The 16,985-nt window shown below is 36.1% G+C and overlaps 1 protein-coding gene across 1 annotated transcript; it reads left to right on the top strand.

Moving 5' to 3' along the window:
- The first annotated feature begins 1,800 nt into the window (after positions 1–1,800).
- LOC140793416 (dynamin-2A-like) lies at positions 1,801–15,797 on the top strand. The gene is made up of 22 exons (XM_073144895.1): positions 1,801–2,310; positions 2,423–2,473; positions 2,556–2,676; positions 2,856–2,948; positions 4,126–4,187; positions 4,510–4,627; positions 4,793–5,135; positions 6,505–6,652; positions 7,092–7,193; positions 7,309–7,428; positions 7,954–8,037; positions 8,153–8,280; positions 8,555–8,639; positions 9,261–9,396; positions 9,707–9,783; positions 9,942–9,998; positions 11,378–11,519; positions 11,614–11,774; positions 12,202–12,315; positions 12,505–12,572; positions 13,942–14,114; positions 15,184–15,797. Exons 1-22 carry the CDS (start codon positions 2,173–2,175, stop codon positions 15,438–15,440), a joined length of 2,778 nt encoding a protein of 925 aa, XP_073000996.1. The 5' UTR covers positions 1,801–2,172; the 3' UTR covers positions 15,441–15,797.
- Positions 15,798–16,985: the final 1,188 nt, after the last annotated feature.

Here is a 16,985-nt window from a genome sequence, read left to right as displayed (position 1 = left end):
TATTTTATTAAATTTATTAGACTCCATCACTGGTATGCATGTATCCCTGTCTAAGCTTCCTCCTTGGTTGGTGCTTAGCTTTTCAAAGCTCATGCGATTCTACCTATAGTTTTGCCGATTGGCCCGATAAGAGGCTTACTTCTAAATTATTACTCTATCTCCTCTGTTTTCACTATGTTGAGTGCTTGTTTTGATACTTGCGTTCACCTTCTTAACCTCATGATCATTACGAGTTCAAATCCGAAGATGAAATTGAATTTCGACTCACGTAGAAAAAGTTAGGATTAATGTGGATCTTCAAAGCTAAGAGTGAACCAAAGATCCAACAGTTTGATGGTAGAATAATTTTGAGATTAAAATAGATTTGGGATGGAGAATGAATCTATCATAATGGATTGATGAAAGGGGAGGCCGAAGAGACGTGGTGATGATTGGCCTAGGGTTATGGTAAAATGGTGGAGGTGACAATGATGGAAATCGAGGTAATCAATAGGAAAATGATAAAAAAGAAATATGGTCATTCCTTAGGGTCATGAGGCGCAACCATATGAAGAGAAAGACAGCAAGGAAGATTCTAGATGATGGCTAAGGTTCTAAAGCTTGTAGGTAATCAAACAATGAGTAATGAGACAACCTTGCAAATTAATTTAAATAATCTAAGATAATTATTTATGTGCGCATCACATCTATTTATAGGTGGCTCCCTAACTCGACTAGACTTGGCAATATGAACGAACATGCTTGAATCTTTTTAAGTAAAAATACTTAATAAAAAATATCTAAACTAAAGTTCCTCGTAGTCGGGCATTCGAATGCCGATTTAGTTTTTATTCTTAGGAATTTGTGTTCAGACGCCTATTTAATATTATGCTCTCAGGAATTTGTGTTCAAATGGCTGAACGCCCAATTGTGAGATAGATTCTTCGACTGCTATAATCTTTATTTCCTTTCTAATCAACTCAAACAAATATATCAGTCTGTATTGCTCCTCATTTTATCTTTTGTATCAAGTTGTAATATGTTAATTGAAATGAATGATATAACAAGTCTACAAATTTTATTTCGAAAAAAAAAAAAAAAACGTTTGGCCCATCCCACATCTGAGAGGGTTATGAAGAGAAAAAATAACTTAGAATTAGAGGTTAAATAACCGGAGGCAATTGCCGCCCCTCTCACCCATGGCTTCGCATTCGTCTTTAGCCAACACTGAGATTTTATCGGTAAAGGAAATGATTATGTTGGACTTTTTACTCAATTGCAGCTACTTGTCTCTATTCGTCTTGCAATAAAACTACTCGTCCCTGTCTCCCAGCTAGTCTACCATGACCATTCCATTTAATTGCAGATTTTTAAATAATACTATTGAAATCATTAAAGAATACCTATATAGAGTAACTATTTTGTGATTAGACCTCTGGATGCATAGCGGTGAATGAATCAACTTACCTTTAAAATCAATCTGACTCATGAAATTTGGATTTATACAGTAGGCAAATCCGATAATTCTCCTTCGAAACTGTGATTCAAAATTTCAAAAACTTCGTCTCGATTTCACTCCTCTTCGGAGCAGTTCCTACGTGGACCCCCAACCGTGCGTATGAGAGAAAAAAAAAAAAGAGCGTACAAAACCTCCGCAATCTACATTGGACCACTAGTTCCAATTTAAACGAAGAGCTCGAAGGATCTCTATTTCAAATTCACCACCTCCTACCGTTTACGACTGTACACCAACCAGAAAACGCCACCTCACCCGATTCCGACGCCCGGCCCAATAAATTAGTCCTCATAAACTGATTAGTCACTAATGGGAAGAAAAATTCGTGAGAATAAAGCCCCCTGCCCCCTTCGATTCCCCTCCCTCTCCCTCTTATTTCGTGTCCCTCCCTCTGCTTTCCCCGTTCCAACTCTCGCCCCGGCGAGATTGCAAGGGCGGTCACGGGATCTCGCGTTCCTCTCTCTGTCTGTCTGTCTGTCTGTCTCCCTCTTCTACTTGGTTCCATCTAAATACATCCTTTCTGCGCTTAATTTAATCCATCTTTTATCCTTCGATTCCTTCCAAGTTTCTTGGATCCGACCTGCTCCATCGTCTTCCCCGTCGGTGCAGCTCCGGATCTGGTTTCCTTGTCTTCGGATCGTTTCTTGCGGATCTAGATCTCGTCTTCTTGCGGCGCCATGGAGGCGATGGAGGAGCTGGCGAAGCTCTCCGAGGCCATGCTGCAAGGGGCTGCTCTTCTTGCAGACGAGGACGTCGACGAGCCCTCATCGAGGAGGAAATCGTCCTTCCTCAACGTCGTGGCCCTCGGCAATGTCGTAAGACTGGTTTTGCCATCGCAATTGCGTCATCTTTAATCTTTGATGGGTTATTGAAATGCTATTAGCTGTTAGATTCCAAATCTCACCATTCTTGGTGCATACACGGCAGGGTGCAGGGAAATCGGCAGTCTTGAATAGTTTGATTGGGCATCCAGTCTTGGTATGCAGCATTCATTATGGATTAGTAAAACTTTTTACCTAATTTTAGATAGTTTGATGGCTAACTTAGGAATTGGTTGCAGCCTACCGGAGAGAACGGTGCGACTCGTGCACCCATCTGCATTGATTTGCAGCGGGACGGCTCGCTTAATAGTAAAACAATCATCTTGCAAATAGACAGCAAATCCCAAGAGGTTTCTGCAAGTGAGATTTCTCGACTCGTTGAATACTGTAGAATATTTTGTTGCTGCCAGTTCTCCAGTTTCTGACTTGGAGACACAATGCTGGGATGAAAGTGTTTTCACAAGACGAAATTGTGATCATAAAAAGATATATACTGGATGCACTGGTGATTTCTTTTGGGTTCCTCATTCCTGTCTCAGGTGCTCTCAGGCATTCTTTGCAAGACAGGCTAAGCAAGGGAGCAGGAAGGAGCCGTGCAGATGAAATATATTTGAAGCTACGGACAAGTACAGGTCTGTTATCTAATTCCTCTGCTACATATCTTTTAGTATTTTATATTCATTGTCTTGTATAAATCCTCTCTGAGATTACAGAGGAAAGTTATTCTGTAGGATCTTAGTTTGTTCATGTAGGGCTTCTAAAATCGTGATTATTCTAGTGTAATCATGTTTTGACAATAGAAATTTTTATTATAAAAAAAACCAGTTACAAATATATCATCATAAGGTGTTTTTCACTGATCATGTTGGTTTCGAGGCAATTCCTTCTAGTGTTTAGATCAGATAAATCTTTCCTAAAAGGCTTTTACACAGTAACTGCTGTCCAGGGTAAAGTTCAGCTATCTCATTATAAAAGGCCCTTATCTTGTATTGTAGATCTTGATCACCACTAGTAGTTACCCATTTGGTTGTGGAATAAGAGAAATTAAGGATAGGATACTGGTAGGGACTTGTCATGGGATAAAGATGCTATCCCAATTTTCTTCTTGGTGTGTGGTTGCAAAAGGAAGGATATGATTGAATAATTATGTCGGATAAGTAGAAGGTGTTTGGTTGTGATGGTTAAGATAATGGATAAGAAGGATCAATTAACCTTGTTCCCCTTTAGTTGGTTTGATGTATAGTAGAGATAAGGACTAGTTCAGATTTTATGCAAAATAACTATTGTTTGAATTTTCTTTTTAATCTCAATATCCTGTATCTGAAGTATGTTGCAACTGTTCAAAATGAACAAGTAAGGGTTTCATTTGGTCATGTATTACATAATCCCTAGCTAGAAAAGTTCATTTTTCTTAATTGGTACATGCTTTTAGTAGTCTGATACATGGTTCTAGTGATGTATTTCTATTTGCCATTTCAATATGAGCATAATAAACTTCTTTTTTTTTTCCAAGTGTCACACTTTTTGAAGATGAAAACACACAAAACATGTCACCTACATATTAGTGAAGAAGTTTCCTTTCACTACTCAGCTAGCTTAGGTACACCTGTTCTGAGATAGGAGGTGGCATTATTATTGTACTAAGACAAAGTAAATCATTCTTGCCTGTTAGATATAAAATGATCAAATCTGATTATCATTCTAATATGAATTAGTGTGCATGCTTTGCTCTTCTTTTCCACAGTTTTCTCGACGCTGCTAATATGTAATTTGACAACATTGCTGATCCCCTATTTTATTATGTCTCAGCTTCTCCATTGAAATTGATTGATTTACCTGGACTAGATCAGCGAGCAATGGATGAATCGGCGGTTAGTATCTGCTAACATTTCATTGTTCTTTCAGATTTATTGTCAATTACAGATTGATGTTTATCTCTAGATTTGTACTTTGTGATGCTACTATATAAGAGGGAGAAATACTCTTGTACCTAATAAATGGTAAAATAAGTTAAAACCACAATTGGGTGGATAATGATAAATTAATAATATACATATTCAAATATTGTTGGTGTACTAGTTGCACTTTAATGCCTATGCTTCAAATGCCTCATTATGCTCACTGACCAGACTAACTATTTTATTTCTTCTGTGTTTCTGCATTTTTGGTGGGTGATCATGCTACTTGTTCCAGATCAGTGACTATGCTGCACATAATGATGCAATTTTGTTAGTCATTGTTCCAGCTTCCCAAGCGCCTGAAATTTCATCATCTCGAGCTCTTAGACTGGCCAAGGAATTTGATTCAGATGGTTTGTGCTGTTAATCTCTACTCTCTAGCCGAATCTCCTCTTTACCTCAATTTGTGGAACATGATCAATATTAAGCTTGATTTATTGTGCTTATTGTTTATCATCTTCACTTACATGTGTCCTGTTGTTCTAAGCAGAACTTTATGCTTCTTCACTGTGTTGCAGGAACTAGAACAGTTGGCATTATAAGCAAAATCGATCAAGCAGCCGGAGACCAGAAAAGTCTTTCTGCTGTTCAGGCCCTCCTCCTGAATCAGGGCCCACGAAATGCAGCAGATATTCAATGGGTCGCTCTGATAGGGCAATCTGTTTCTGTTGCTTCAGCACAAGCTGGATCTGTAGGTTCTGAAAACTCATTGGAAACTGCTTGGCGAGCTGAGAGTGAAAGCCTTAGGTCCCTACTGACTGGAGCTCCGCAAAGTAAGCTTGGTAGAATAGCTTTAGTTGATACACTTGCCAAACAGATACGTAAAAGGATGAAAGTCAGACTCCCAAACCTCTTGAGCGGGTACAAATTCTTACCCATTGTTTCCTCCTAGTTATCTACAATGCCTAAGATGTCTTTAGTTCAAAATTAGCATCTATAATTAATTTATATATAATAAACAATTCATTAGTGTATGGATTAATAGCAGTGCAGGAACAAGTTTTAGTTGTATGCATTCTCAAAATGGAAAACATGTACACATTATCATTTGTATTAGATCATCAAAAGTGTGGGAAATCAAAGTGCATATACTAATTACTTTTTATTCTTATAAAATGTGCACCTTCTTTAAAAACTTATTCATCCAATCTTCTTCTAACCTCCATTGTTTATACAAATATTAGATACTCATATTACTGGTTTGTTTTCTATGGTAGTTAATATATTGCAATACAGATAGTGTTTCACTATATAACTATATGTTTTCACTACAACAATATGTAGGTTATATCAGTGTAAAAGTTGTGACTAATTCTATATGCCTGATAACGGATGGTCATTGTGATTTGTGAAGGAATTTGTCGCGAATATAAATATAATTTAAGTATATATCCAAAGTACAAATTAGAACATCTTACTAATTTTTTTAACATGTAAAGTCAATCTTATTTGTTTTTTCCTATATTTATGTAGAGCAGGCCTTGCTACGTTCCTTGATCAATTTCAGAAATATCCTTATTTTTAGTTCTTAAGTAGTATCGATATGATTGTTATGCATCCTTTGGAAGGATATTCACAAACCATTCTATCATTGTTACTCACGTAAAAGTTATAAAAGCCAATATGGCAAAACACTTGAAAATTTGCTGGGTTGGCCATCTGTTCAGTGGCGAACCATAGACCACCCTGTCTTGCACTCACATGGCTTTTGGTTGTCATCATGCTTTCTACTATGTTGCTTAAGTACCTAGCATGCTTTTTTTATTAGACTTTGATTGATAATTGTTTGAAGATTGTATGTTTCATATTTGATGCGAACAATATCTTTGATTGGCTTATTCATGTGCGTAAGGTCACTATATATCTATTAGTACATTTACACATATATTGGCCTATTACTAAGATAATTTTATATATAACACATATTTTATATCATACATAATATATTTAACTATTTTAATGCTAGACCACATAAATTGCAAAATATTTAGAAGTTGAGGCATCTGTCCTGATATAGGACTTATCGAAGTGAAGCAGGTTGTTTCACACTTTCACTTATCTCTAAGTCAACTGTAAACTATATCCGACTGTGGTGACCTGGAGTTTAAGCTTTCTTTGGATAATTGTCATTGAATGTTGTAACTGAGTCTCCTATAGGTAGCTTTGTAGAATTGTTATTACATCTATGCTTATTGAACTTATTCATCTTTTCTCTGGTATGCAATTGCAGTCTTCAGGGTAAGTCTCAGATAGTGCAAGACGAATTGGTAAGGCTTGGCGAACAGATGGTAAATAGTGTTGAAGGAACCAGGGCAATTGCTTTAGAACTTTGCCGAGAATTTGAGGATAGATTTCTTCAGCATATTGCAGGCGGTGAGGTTAGTAAATTTGTCATTTTATCTTCGCTTTGATCAAATTATGCTTTTATGGTCACCAAAATTTGCCTCTCTTGAAAGAAATCTTTTATTACCAACAGCTAGTGCATTTACTATTTTCATAAATACTGATGATTAATGATGATTTAAAAGTTTATATATATTTTTCCAATAGAGGCTTGTGCATAGAATTTAACAAAAATGACCAAGTGTGCTCAATAAACATAAAAAAAAAATCCATCTTTTGATAGAAAATCCTTTCTTTTGAGATTGTTATATAATTTTTCTTTTGAAATGGTTTAGAATTTGGTTGCCCAGAACTTTTGAAAATGATGTTCCTATTCTTGGGCATCAGAAATTTGAAAATTTGTTTTTGTTTCTGATTCTGATATTATTTCATCTATTTATGTCATGTTATTAATGGAATAACTTTCCTACGCAGGGTGCAGGTTGGAAAGTTGTTGCAAGTTTTGAGGGAAACTTCCCTAATAGGATCAAGCAACTTCCATTGGACAGACACTTTGATATAAACAATGTCAAGAGGGTAATATAATTACTTAAAGCTCTAACAAAATCATTCATTTGGATGACGATTTCCTTTTATGATGGATAACTCAAATAGTAAGATAACTTCCTTTGTGATTTATCTGATGTTCTAGATTGTTTTGGAAGCGGATGGTTACCAACCGTATCTGATATCTCCAGAGAAAGGTTTAAGATCTTTGATAAAAGGAGTTCTGGAGCTGGCGAAGGAACCATCGCGTCTCTGTGTTGATGAGGTAAAATTAAAACATTGTAGTGCACATTCCAGTTTGTTGTTTAGATAATAATATTTTGTCAAGTTTATCATTATGCAGGTGTGAACAAGTTATAGTTAGGTTTTTATCATTATGCAGGTGTGAACAAGTTAAAATTTGGCGGTGGCACATTTCTTTGCTTTAACATAGATGGACTTATCTTCATGTTCCTACTGAATTGTGTTTTTCTTTTTGATACTTTAGCTGTCAACTTTAGTGGAATTCCACTGCTTATTATATGAAGACATCTTTTCATTTTTCATTTCTTTAAAAATCATTTTTATCTGGATCATTTAGGGGATGTCTCCTCTAGCTGTTGAGGGGTGAAAGGTGCCTTGCATTTACATTTGCACAAAGCAACATATGCTAGGCTTTGAAACTTGGGCTATATGTTGATCATTGTTTCGCTTGAATGTAATAAGTTTGGAGTCATGTGTAATGCATTATTGCATTTATGATAATTAAAGCTTTGTATTTATTTGCGTCTAATTGGGATAATTCTATCAGGTACACCGTGTGTTGATCGATATAGTGTCTGCTGCTGCTAATGCCACTCCTGGACTTGGTAGATATCCTCCATTTAAGCGTGAGGTAGTCCTCTCTGGTGTTCTCGACTTCTCATGCTTGAATTTTGACCACCAATCAATAGGTTTTTCTGTCATTATGCTTTTTTTTTACAGTAAACTTTGTTATTTTCCTTTGCAAGGTTATCGCAATAGCATCTGGTGCTTTAGATGGGTTTAAAAATGAGGCAAAAAAGATGGTGATTGCACTTGTTGATATGGAGCGTGCATTTGTTCCTCCTCAACACTTCATCCGTTTAGTGCAGAGAAGGTAGTGGGTTTTGCTTGATAATGATACTTATGCACTTAATTAGAGCTGCAAGGTGATGTCACTATTAACAGCAGTGTTTGTTTAGACTACTCTTTTTCAAACGAATTTGTTTAGCACTAATGCTGACCATTGGTAATTTCTTTTTTAAAAATCAAATATGGTACCAAACTACCAACGGAAGTGACACCAATCTGCTCCTTTACTTCTATGGTAGCTTGGCAGCAATAACTATGAAATTGCCCGTAATCTTTCTACTGTTTATATATACTTTCAGGATGGATAGGCAGCGTCGTGAGGAAGAGTTGAAGAATCGGTCTTCTAAGAAGGGACATGAGGCTGAGCAGACCATCTCAAACAGAGTGAGTGTCTCCTTTCTCTTGTGGATTTTTAGCTTTATGTTTCATTTATTGTAGAAGAAATATTCTTCTAATAGGTAATATTCTTCTAATAGGTAGCCACAATACACTGATAGTCATTGTCTCATTGGTGACTCGGTGCATATCTAAAAGTGGTGCCTATGTGGGTGCATATGTATTTCATATTAAAATGCTTCAATTCACAAAAATATGAATTGAAACTTCTCTTCGTTATTTTTATTATAGAATTAGATAAAAGAAATAAAAATTTTAATAATGAAAGGAAAATCTTGAAGATAGAACAAGGCAGTTGGAAATTGATACCTATCAAGGTTCAATTTTTCATGTGTAGCAATAGAAGATTTTTTGTTCTCTCAAACAAAAGAGATTTACGGATAAAATAAGAACCTAATTCTCAAGTAAGTCCCATGTTACTTTTTTATGCATGTTATGCTGCACAGTCATTCGATGTGTACAGTATATGCCACTGCATATGCAGTCCATAGGCTGGAACCAGAAGTATAAGATGAATGTTGGTGATTCATTGACTGCTTAATTTGGTAGACAATTATTTTATGTGAACTTTGGTTATTATCTCCTTGAATTTACAAATTCCTACTTCAGGCAACAAGCCCTCAAGCGGGGCCACAACAAGGCGGTAGCTTGAAATCAATGAAGGAGAAGCCTGGTCAACAAGATAAAGATGCAAAAGAGGGATCGAACTTACAAATTATTGGACCTAGTGGAGAAATCACAGCTGGTATGCACCCATGGCATAAAATTTTCTCAGTAAAGCTAATCTATCCTTGAGGGAACTCCATTAGGACTTTGTTTATGCATAGTTTATTTCTTCATTCATGTTATCGTTGACATGCCTTACACTTTGGCTTCAGTATGCCATGAACTTCTGTTTTCAATTAGTATATTCTCATATGGTCACTCACCATGCATCAACCTATAAGCGTGCATGCAATCTGTATTTTTGGAGAAGGCTAATATTTATATTCTTGTGAGGTTTTAAACTGATGCACAGTAACTATTATCTGTTGCTTCTTTTCATGTATTCTAAGGTTATCTGTTGAAAAAGAGTGCTAAATCAAATAGCTGGAGCAGGCGTTGGTTTGTTCTAAATGAGAAAAGTGGAAAGGTCTGTAATATTTTCCATCTAGTCTGAGATCCTCAGTATATATTGTGCTTAAGAATAGAACAATTTAGCTTTTCCAAAATTGGCTACAACCTTGAATCTTGTTCTTTTACTGTTTTTTCATGGTATCTGATTTATTCTATATTAAACTTCTGATCCAGCTTGGATACACCAAGAAACAAGAGGAAAAACATTTTCGGGGTGTCATCAATTTAGAGGTATTATTTGTTTGTTCTTTCATATTGTCTGCTTGTCATGAGTATAGTGTATTATGTGTAAATTTCCCTGTTCTTATCCAAATACTCAGCGTTGGGTTGAGCTTTGCTTATATGATTCTCATATGGTTGTTGGATTATTGCTTTAACATTCTTTAATATTAATTACTCGTGCATTCTTATCATGCACCATCAAACAATATTCTTTCTGTATTAGCTATTGGTATGATTGTTTTCTTATGGCTTCATTTTTTTACTAACAACAATTTGTCAACTTATATCTTTGACTTCTTTGACCAAGCAAATTAATGATTTACTGTATTAGTTAGTTTTTGTATTATTATTGCGATCTTTTTTTTGTGGCCTCTTTTAATAACCATATGTCTTTTGGCACCACTTAATTTCAATTATTTAAACCAATTCTTCGATAACCAACATTAAAAGTGCAGTCAATGCTTATTTCTTTTCTTGTTTGCCAAGTAGGTGTAGGAATCAATAATTAGGTTACAAGGTATTCACTGTTATTTGTTTCATTAACAAAATTAAAATTTTCTAAGCATATACGAGCACCAAATTTCTAAGCATTAGGAGCGATCTCAAGTTGTGTACTAGCCACCCCAAAATTGTTTGGAGAAGTCTTCCATGGTCATGATGATGAAAAGGATTGCTTCTTTACCGTGGTCCAGCAATGTATTGAAAAACATTTTTGACGACTGCCTTGCTAAGTCAAAAGGCGTTAGTGCAAGGCATGTAACCACATGCACGAGGAGAGGAACAAGACTTCTCCACCTTCTTCTTGCACAGCCCTGCTAAGCCAGAAAGCATCGACACTAGGCGGGTGACCATGTGCTCAAGAAGAGGAGGTTGGAGACTCCTCCTCCTTTTCTCTTTCTCTCTCTACTTTGGGAACTGCTTAATGTCATTTCTATCACACTTTTGATACATTAATAAAATACACACAATATATATATACATGTATATATTTGTGAATTGTGATATTTTATTGTTATGATTGTAAATTGCATTATTAAAAAATTATATATGCTATATTAGTATATATTATATGTCACAAATGATTATTTTTTACATATTAAAAATGCTAACTCATCTTGGTGCTCGTCTTGCGCCTAAGCGGTTGGCGGTGGGGTGACCGCCTGCAACCCACGATCGCCTTTCAATACATCGGGTACCGGCGAAAAGAATATTAACATGTGGAGACACTAACTTTCTTCTGCATAATTTATATCTGACTATATATCACACTTCCTTCTTTATATGAGATTGCAACTCATCTATTTACAAATTTTGTAGAATTGTGGTTAGTCAGTTGATCTTAGAGTTGGGATTAGTCACTTACTGTTGTATACTCTTGCATCGTTTAGGAATGTCATATTGAAGAGATTTCAGATGAGGAAGATCCTCCCAAAAGTTCTAAGGAATCAAAAAAGGCAAATGGTCCAGATTCTGGAAAAGCTCTTGTCTTTAAGATAACAAACAAGGTTGCATATAAAACTGTTTTAAAAGGTAAATCTTTATTAGTGTTCTTTCATAATATCCTTTTTTTGTCTTATCCTCTTCAGTTTGTCCCTTATGAACATGTTTATCTGCTAATCTGCAGCTCACAGCGCTGTTGTACTGAAGGCTGAAAATATGGCTGATAAAGTTGAATGGGTGAATAAGATACGAAGTGTTATTCAACCTAAAGGGGCTCCTCCCAAGGGTTCAGATACTTCTGAGGGTGGCCCTTCCATTAGGCAGAGCTTTTCAGATGGTTCGTTGGTAAGTTGAAACTTCTTACCAATTGTTTTTGTTGCAAATTTATGTAATTCTGCTTATACTATCAGAATTGATATTGTTCTGTAGAAAACTGTTTTCTAAATGTTTTTTTAACTTGTTCATAGGTTCTGATTGATGCCAGTTACTTGGCTGTATTCTTGTTTTATCAGCATTTTGACTTTTCACTTGGCTGTATTCTAGTATTTCTGTGGATGGGGAAGTTGCTATTCAGGAAACAACTTGCTGCTTGTGGAAATAATGAAACATTGTTTTATCTCTTTCTGCTTATATATCATATATAGGTGACATGCAGGTTACTTTCATGTATCCTATTGATCTTAAGTTAATCGGTGTGATACACATTTGATATGTGATTGCATGGACAGTATAAGCTTAAAGATGTTAAATCTGAGTACATGTACTTCTTTAGGACACAATGGCTAGAAGACCTGCTGATCCTGAGGAAGAGCTCAGATGGATGTCTCAGGAAGTTCGTGGGTATGTCGAAGCTGTTCTGAATAGCCTTGCAGCAAACGTCCCAAAAGTATGCTTTCTACTTCAAGCTTTTACTTTTTCCTTATTTCTGAGGCCTTGAAATTCTAGATGAGTTGGTACCCTGGTCAAATAAAGCTGTGTAATAGCATTTTTCTTGGCCACTGCTACCAAGGTTCAAGCGAAGGATGAACTACTTTATTAGGCTTCTAGAACGATGCTGACCATGCTTATTGTGCAGGCTGTTGTACTTTGTCAAGTGGAGAAAGCAAAAGAGGACATGCTAAATCAGCTTTACAGCTCAGTGAGGTTGGTGACCTCACATCTTGATGTGCATAGGGCTCTGCTGGTTTTTTACTTTTTGACTTACTTTCTGATATATTTTGTCATTCCGTTTATGATTCTTCTGGTATGCTTTTCTTTTTATTTGAAAGTTTGCTATGCTTGTTTTTCGAGATTGCCCTAGTATGCACTTGTTGTGCATAGAAATATCTAGATTCAGATACAGATATTTTTTAGCTTCGTAAGATGCAGTACTATAATCTTCGTTTGTATCAGCTGTATTCCTTTCCTCCTATGTTCTGGATTATATGCCCACAGTAAAGCTTTACTTAGGTGCAGCTTTCAATATTCTGCTCGATTTGCGTAGATCAGTTATAACTCCACTTGAATGTGCTTCAACATGCACTCCAGGTGGATGTGCAAGAATGTTGAGGGTAATTTTGATATGATGCCGCCTGGCATCTTTGATCTCAAGGGTCTCTGTGTTCTTGCCCACACATCCTTCTTGATCTTTTGCTTTAAGTATCTCTTGTCACAAGACAATAAGTTAGAATTTTGTCCAGATTCTGGGTGCTTCATATGAAGTTGAAGTTTGTCTTGTTATGTTAGTAATCATTTTTCTTTTTTTAAAATGCACAAACTAATATATAATTCCCTGAAGGCCTCTTAGGCCACTGGTAGCTGGATAATAGCAGCTGATCATACAGATAACATCCATTGGGTTTACAGAGATATTTTTGTTAAATAAGTTCAGAAGATGTATTAATTAATTGCTAAATTAGTTTAGAACCTAAAATTATTACCTTTCTCGAGGTGCTCCTGGATAACTCTGATAAGTTTATTATTATTTTTCTATTTAATAAATCTCTAAGAATTTCACTGTAAACTCTTCTATGTACCCATTCTCAGCTTTTAACAACAATATAAATCCACTGTCAAAGTTCTGTGGTTTATTCAAGGAAAAAATACAGAATTCTCAGCACTTATGTTTCAGTAGGAAATTTAGTCAAAATTTTCTCCTAAGACAATTTCTCTCTAGCTGCAGTTGCACTGGAACAAGTTAGTTGCATTTCTCTTGCATCAAGTGTTGGAATAACAACCAAGTTGGGTGACACCATTTTTGATAAATATTTGGCTCACTTAGTTGTTCCAAACCATGTAGCTTCTCTTGAAAAGTAATATTAGAAGGATCATGAGAGAAGGAAATTTATGATTAGATTGGTAATTCACTGAGTTTGGACACACTGTCATGGTTTTTCATTTTAATCCTGGAATGAAATGCTTGCAATTGGTTATGTCATTCTTTTCTGTGGAATGTATATTATAATAAAATGCTGCAAGTTTCACAATTTAAACATTTCCTAACTACATCTTGTTTTTCTGTGCTCATTACTAGTGCACAAAGCACTGCAAAGATTGAAGAATTATTGCAAGAGGACCAGAATGTGAAACGAAGGCGAGAACGGTTCCAAAGGCAGTCATCGCTTCTCTCAAAACTTACTCGCCAGCTTAGCATCCATGATAATCGTGCAGCTGCTGCTAGTTGGTCTAATGCTGGTAATGGATCTGGTAAGATTACCATAGTTCTTCTATGTATTATTGATGCAATCTTTGTGTTTGAATACTAGTTCTTGCTAGAATTTCGAGTGGCACATATAATTATTGACCCTCTGGTAATGCAAATCTTGCAAATAATGAGCTAGTTAGTAGGAAAGAAGCTTGGTAGTAGTAGTAAGACAACTTTGATTTTTAATTCTTTCATAACAATTATTAGGTTGTTTTTATCCTTGCTTGGCTAACATAATTTGGTGGACAAGGAAGTGAATGTCCTTTCATCTTGATGTACAATGATTGATATCCTTTGCTCTGGATTGGTTGTGCACCTCGTGCCAGTTGGTTTGGATGGCACTTGATTTGCTGGAGACTTGCCAGCACAATACAAGTTGGGTTATATCCAACACTAAAGGAAAAGTGGCAAGTGCAAGATAAATAGAAATAGAAAGAGAGATAGTGGGGGGAAGTTACTCATTTGTTTTTTAGAGAGGCCGTTCTATCACCATTTCTGGCCCACCTTCCCCGCCTAATCCCAGTCTTTCTCTTCGGCAAATCATGTTCTGGGTTTGGTTAATTACACTGAACCCTAAAAGCATTAGGCGACCCGTCAGATCAGACTTTAAACAATCCAAGCGCTACTTAGATACCTGCTATGCCATCCCATTAGAACTATAATCCCTGAAATGACGTGAAAAAGCCCTATTTCAAACCCTAAAGATCTCTTCCAACTTCTGTCATCATTGTTCATAGGTATTGGAGCTCCTGCTATCAAAATTATTGTGGCAAACACTTTGAAAATCTAGGTATTGGAAGGTTCTTGCTGTGGGCACGGTGTGTTCCAAGGGCTAGTCAAATATCTTGGCTCCACATTTTCCATTTTCCTAGTATTTTATCTTTAGGAATTTTTAGTTCCACAATAACCTGTTCTTTCTTGCAATTGGAAAATTTGCTACTCTTGTTCTTGGCTGCACTACGGCTTTGCTTGGTTATGATCTTTTGCAGACTAAGCTTAGTCTACAGATGTTGATAATTCTGCGGGACAATTCTTTTTCTTGTTTATAACATGAAGCATTTCTTGATATAGAAAGCAGCCCAAGGAACCCTGGTCACTCAGGCGATGAGTGGAGGTCTGCATTTGATGCTTCTGCTAATGGGATACCAGACCGTTCCAACTCTTATGGTAAATCAAGGTCTAACAGTGCCAACGGTCGCAGCAGGCATTATAGTGACTCAGCACAAAATGGTGATTCAACCTCTGGTGCAAACTCCGGTAGCCGACGTACGCCGAATCGGTTGCCACCTGCGCCACCACAGAGCAGTGGAATTGTGAACAAATACTAGGCATGCTGATTGGCATGATGGCATCCATACACAACCCTTTTGGTTCCAGTTAAATTTCTGCCATTTGGTATACTGATGAGTTGATCTGGAATGTGGAAAGGAGCCCAAAAGGAAGAAAGGAAATCCAAGGAACAACGCCTTCCACCACATAAGGATTCCCGATTGTTGTTAATAGGAATATAGAGATAGATACTTAATTTTTCCCAGTTCCTTGGAGTTCTAGTGGAGTGATCAGTCTGATGCTCGTCAGGCAGTAGGTTTTATTCCCATCTCACTAGTTCTTGCTTTCATATAGTTATTGTAATTTTTGGACACATGCTTTTGATGTATATTATTGCCCCATACTTTATCTGATTCCATCACGAGCCTAGTTTCGACTCAATTATAAAGTTCTTTTAATCATTTAAGATAAGAAAATATTTGATTGTTAGAAAGTGAGAAGAAAAAGTAGTAAGCTTCTTTATTTTTAATATTTAGCTGCAGAAATTAAATTAATGAACGTGACTATCTTATCCACTAAAAGTAGTTTTATTTTTCTTATTTTAACTTCCTATTTTGAGAGGAGTAAATCACTACAGTGAAGTAGATTATTTTATTAACTCTATTTTCTAGCAAAAATGAAGCACTTTAGTTTAAAAACAGAGTGCTTCATTTTCTCTAGCTAGATCATGCAGAAATAATACCATAATCCTAGCATATCCGGAATCCGATCCTGTTGGGCTTGGTCAAATGAAGTATACAGATAGGCGGCACACAAAACCTTCCCACTCTAAATCTCACGCGAGATCTGTACCGCCCCCGCTCGGCATGGGTACGTACGTGCTCACACGACACACGTGGCACACGCGACATATAATCATGACATCACCAAATAAAACCTGCTAACTTATCCATAATCAAATAATCCATCACTAAATAAATCATACTATTAACTAAATAAATATGTTAACACAATAGTATACATTAGACCACTACATAATTTGGTAGGATCCACACATGCCACAACAAATCATCAAGATACAACTAAAATGACTAATACAAGAGTACACTATGATTCGACCTGTATTATACAAATCATCATTTAATACAAAATAGTACAAATATCAAGTACTGGTACAACTCGATTCCTATATAAACTATCATCTATATCATCTCGCATCTATAACTCACTTCATCATCGCTCTAAAATATCTTCTCAAGGTATTTCAAGTCGCTATCACGTACCACATATCTGGGGGGGTTAGAAAAGAAATAAAGAAAGTTATGAGCAAAAGGCTCAGTGAATAAACCTTACCCCGAATCAATGATGCCAAATAGAGAGTAAATCATGTAATGAATAATATGAATCAGAAAGCAACATGATGCCATGTATGAGCATATATATATGTATCATCAATGACATATATATGAATGAAATCAATTCTCATGAATGGCATATTATATCCTCAATGAAAAATATATAACATGATGAAATTATCATATAATATCACCGAATATAACACCATATCATGTATAACAATTATGATCCAATGATACTAGTCATAT

The sequence above is a fragment of the Typha latifolia genome, chromosome 1, assembly GCF_019914945.1.
Source record: "Typha latifolia isolate L0001 chromosome 1, TyphaL0001v2, whole genome shotgun sequence".
Lineage (NCBI taxonomy): Eukaryota > Viridiplantae > Streptophyta > Magnoliopsida > Poales > Typhaceae > Typha > Typha latifolia.
Note: the sequence above shows the minus strand (reverse complement) of the source record. Positions and strands in the feature narration are given on the sequence as shown.